The sequence below is a fragment of the Emiliania huxleyi genome (genome assembly GCF_000372725.1).
Source record: "Emiliania huxleyi CCMP1516 unplaced genomic scaffold EMIHUscaffold_770, whole genome shotgun sequence".
Lineage (NCBI taxonomy): Eukaryota > Haptophyta > Isochrysidales > Noelaerhabdaceae > Emiliania > Emiliania huxleyi.
In genome coordinates this window covers 2,181-4,736 of record NW_005196239.1, presented here as the reverse complement: position 1 = coordinate 4,736, position 2,556 = coordinate 2,181, and the positions used below count along the sequence as shown (strand labels likewise).

At 63.7% G+C, this 2,556-nt stretch overlaps 1 protein-coding gene across 1 annotated transcript in view; it reads left to right on the top strand.

Moving 5' to 3' along the window:
* Positions 1–1,440: 1,440 nt before the first annotated feature.
* Positions 1,441–2,556, top strand: part of EMIHUDRAFT_249362 (hypothetical protein) — a gene marked incomplete at both ends in the record, with an annotated part of 1,792 nt that continues 676 nt past the window's right edge. The window contains 3 exons of the mRNA XM_005760204.1: positions 1,441–1,449; positions 2,066–2,432; positions 2,522–2,547. Of these exons, the coding sequence (XP_005760261.1) occupies positions 1,441–1,449; positions 2,066–2,432; positions 2,522–2,547 (402 nt within the window). The remainder of the gene's footprint in view (positions 1,450–2,065; positions 2,433–2,521; positions 2,548–2,556) is intronic.

Genomic DNA, 2,556 nt, shown 5'->3' with positions numbered 1-2,556 from the left:
AGCCACCATGCCGTGAGGATCGAGCGGGGGACCGATAGGCTAGGGAGATCAACGCTGATCGATCAACGTCAGCCGAGACGCCCGAGTGAGTGGCTCACTATACGGCTTTTAGTGTGGTAGTACAAGATAGACTCACATGGTCACATCTCACAAGTCTTTAGTAAAACGCCAGCACTCGACACGACGAAGGTGTATTGGGCTCGAAGGCGCGGTGAACACAACCGACCGCCTCGAGCGTACCGCTAAAACACGAGCCGAGGTGGGAGGGGGCGGCTGCGGCGAAGAGGCGGGAGAGCTGGGTCCAATGCCTTCTGCTGCTGGGGGGGTCGGGACCCCCCCCCCAGCAGCAGCGCTCTGCTGCTGGGGGGGGGGTCCCGACCCCCCCAGCAGCAGAAGGCATTGGACCCAGCTCTCCCGCCTCTTCGCCGCAGCCGCCCCCTCCCACCTCGGCTCGTGTTTTAGCGGTACGCTCGAGGCGGTCGGTTGTGTTCACCGCGCCTTCGAGCCCAATACACCTTCGTCGTGTCGAGTGCTGGCGTTTTACTAAAGACTTGTGAGATGTGACCATGTGAGTCTATCTTGTACTACCACACTAAAAGCCGTATAGTGAGCCACTCACTCGGGCGTCTCGGCTGACGTTGATCGATCAGCGTTGATCTCCCTAGCCTATCGGTCCCCCGCTCGATCCTCGGATCGCTCGCTCGTCGAAATCGATCGACTGAATCGTAGTACTCTCCGCTGTGCCATGGCGTATGGCTATGGGCTGCGAGAGCAATACTCCTTGTACCTTGAAGCAGAGGCGCCGCGAGGCACGAGAGGAGAAGAAGAGAGACTGGCGTGCCCCGCGCCCGGCTGGCAGTAGGAGGGTACGCCGGTGAGACCACTGCGACCATAAATTCTCGCCACTGGAACGCTAACCGTACTTACTTACAGCTGCTGTCTGTACAGAGATGCCAGCACCCCCCACAGGCAGAGCGCTGCTGCTGGGGGGGGGGTCCCGACCCCCCCAGCAGCAGAGCGCTGCTGCTGGGGGGGGGGGGGGGGGTCGGCCATGACTTTAGAAGGGCAGGGGGGGTACCGAGCAATGTGCGGCCGCTCTTGTGGCCATTGCACAACGAAGGAGTCGACTGTCTCGCAGCGCGCGCCGAACAGCGAAAGCAGTCGGGAAACTATTACGCGCCAATATTTGGGCGCCTATTCGGCGCCCAAGATGCTAATATTAGGGGTCCAGGTGGCAAGACGTGCCACTGCATAGGGTGTGGGAATCTAGGGATATAGGGATAAGGTGGACTATTCATCACTCTGGGGGGGGGGGAGAGAGAGTGATAATAGGTGAAGCTTCTCGATACAGGTCGAGCTACTGGTCCTCGTGAGAGTCCTCGTACCTCACCTCCTGCGACACACACTTGGAGAGATTGTTTTGTCACGCAGCAGATCTCCATGGCGGCGGTGGCGGGCGACGCCGAAAACATCAATCAACAAGAAAGCGCGCACTGTGCGCGCCAACTCGCAACTGGATCAAGAACAAGCAAGCGGCAAACGGACGGCCTCTTTCTTGTCCTCGGCCCCAGTGGGGGGTGCCCGCGCCGCCTAGCTCTGCGCGGACGGGCCCTCGGGCCCCTCCACCCTTCACGTAGGATCATGTAGTCCCCACACTCGTCGCTAAAGAAAGAAAGAAAACGGACAACCCAAAGAAAGAAAGAAAGAAAACAGACAACCCAAGGGAGGGATGGGAGGACGGCACGCCGCCACCACACAGGGATTTTAAGGAGAGGTGTGTGGTGCGCTATCCGTCGCCCACCCTAGGGAGTCTGCCTCTTCCTATCTCTCTTCGCAGTCTCTCGCCGATTCTCGCTGCAACCTTCATGCCAAGGGACGAGTGGCCTTCGGCTTCGCTTTCTTTCCTCCAGCTCCGTTCGCGCGCTCTGCCCCTTTTCGAGAGCTGTGTATGGGCCTCTCGCAGTCCGTCCCCGCCGCCAACGAGGCGGTCGTCGCTGCCGTCGCCGGCGGCGCTCTGCTGCTCCTTCTGCTCCGCCGCCGCAAGCCGGCCGCGGACGAGCCGGAGTCTCGCGCTGAAGTGGCGGCGCTCTACATTCACCCCGTCAAGTCGTGCGCGCCGGTGCAGCTGGACGCGGCGTCGCTCGACCGGCTGGGCTTCGTGGACGACCGGCGGCTGATGGTCGTGAGTGCCGAGCCGCTCGGCGGCAACCACTCCTTTGTCACGCAGCGGCAGGAGCCGCGGCTCTGCCTGGTGAGGGCCGAGCTCAGCGCAGAGGTAGTGCGCCTCTCGGCGCCGGGGAAGCCGCTTCTCGCCGTGCCGCTGCGACCGCCGCACCCGCAGTCCGAGCTGCGCGTGCGCGTCTGGTCCGACACCGGCCTGCGAGCCGTCGACCTCGGCGAGGCGGCGGCCGCATGGCTCTCCTCCTTCCTCGGTGCCGGCGCAGCGGCCGGCCCGGCCCTCCCTCTGCGGCGGGCGGGTGCCCCGATCGAGCCCCCCCCGGCCCTCCCCTCCGCCCGGCAGGCGCCGACGAGGAGCCCCACCGGCGGGTGCGGCTC